The sequence below is a fragment of the Polistes canadensis genome, unplaced genomic scaffold (assembly GCF_001313835.1).
Source record: "Polistes canadensis isolate GaletaPanama2010 unplaced genomic scaffold, ASM131383v1 scaffold_294, whole genome shotgun sequence".
In the NCBI taxonomy this organism is placed as follows: domain Eukaryota; kingdom Metazoa; phylum Arthropoda; class Insecta; order Hymenoptera; family Vespidae; genus Polistes; species Polistes canadensis.
In genome coordinates, this window is record NW_014569841.1 from 109,843 (window position 1) to 110,995 (window position 1,153).

The 1,153-nt window shown below is 23.9% G+C and overlaps 1 protein-coding gene across 1 annotated transcript in view; it reads left to right on the forward strand.

Moving 5' to 3' along the window:
* The window catches only part of LOC106791269 (gustatory receptor 68a-like), a 4,872-nt gene extending 4,160 nt beyond the window's left edge, over positions 1–712 (forward strand). Inside the window, exons 8-9 of the mRNA XM_014756788.1 lie at positions 483–572; positions 659–712. Of these exons, the coding sequence (XP_014612274.1) occupies positions 483–572; positions 659–712 (144 nt within the window). The remainder of the gene's footprint in view (positions 1–482; positions 573–658) is intronic.
* The last annotated feature ends 441 nt before the right edge of the window (positions 713–1,153 follow it).

A 1,153-nucleotide genomic window follows, 5' to 3' on the forward strand; every position in this document is an offset into this window, starting at 1 on the left:
TATTCTCGTAAATATATATATATATATATATATATACATATATAAATTTTCTTTCTGTATTTATTGTATTTATTTTTGTTGTATTTATAAATTATTTTTCTATTTCTATATGCCGGGAATACTGGAAATATTCTTTGCGAATTATACGAGCCTTCAACGAGCAAGAAATTTCGCGAACAAGTAAGAAACAACAAACTTTTGACTCCATTTGAAACGTTGACAAAAAAGTACAGTTTTCCTTTCTTCATGGTGAAAATTTTACAGCAAACAAATTATTTTTATAATTATTGGATTACATACGAGTTCGGTAATCTGATTATAATTATATTTTTGATAGGAATGATATAAACAGATGTTAAGATCTATTTGAAATTACGTATAATACCAAGAATTCGTATACAATTTATTATAAATAATTTTAATAGAAAAAAAAAAAAAAAATACTTTTTTAAAGATCTTGCAATTTGTTTTCTTAATTTCAGATTCGTGTTTTTATGTTTCAATTAATACGAAATCGTTTGACGTTTACTGCCTGCGGATTTTTCGATTTGGATCATACATTTTTATACAGCGTAAGTTTGTTATATTATAATTATGTCTCGTTTAAATTTTCTTTTTTATCATTGTAGAAATATTCGAATTTTTATTAATTTTGTAGGTAATCGGTTCCATTACAACATATCTCGTTATTCTTATTCAAGTTGGCGATTAACCTAATATATATTATAACAATACGAATGACAATTCAACATCTAACAATACATTTAACAATAGTTGAATAAATTAAAAATTTGTTTTTTTTTTCTTTTTTCATACGACAAAATAATGTATCCCATGCAATATAGATAATAATTGATATAGATAAATAATATCATACATATTTTCAATTATTCTTATTGCTATTATATTTTGACACCTATTCGAATAAATAAAAAAAAAGACATGAAAAATGTATGAAGAAAAAGGAAGAAAAGATAAAAATCTTTATTATATAAACAATGTATGTATAGTATATATAACGGGTAAGAAATTAATACTCGTAAGTGGGTTCTCATCAACGATCGCAGGAAAAAGGGAGTCATTCTTTACTAATACTAATGCAAACTGCTTAGGTAAGAATAATATCCAAGAGGAAGGTGTGATAAGATATAAT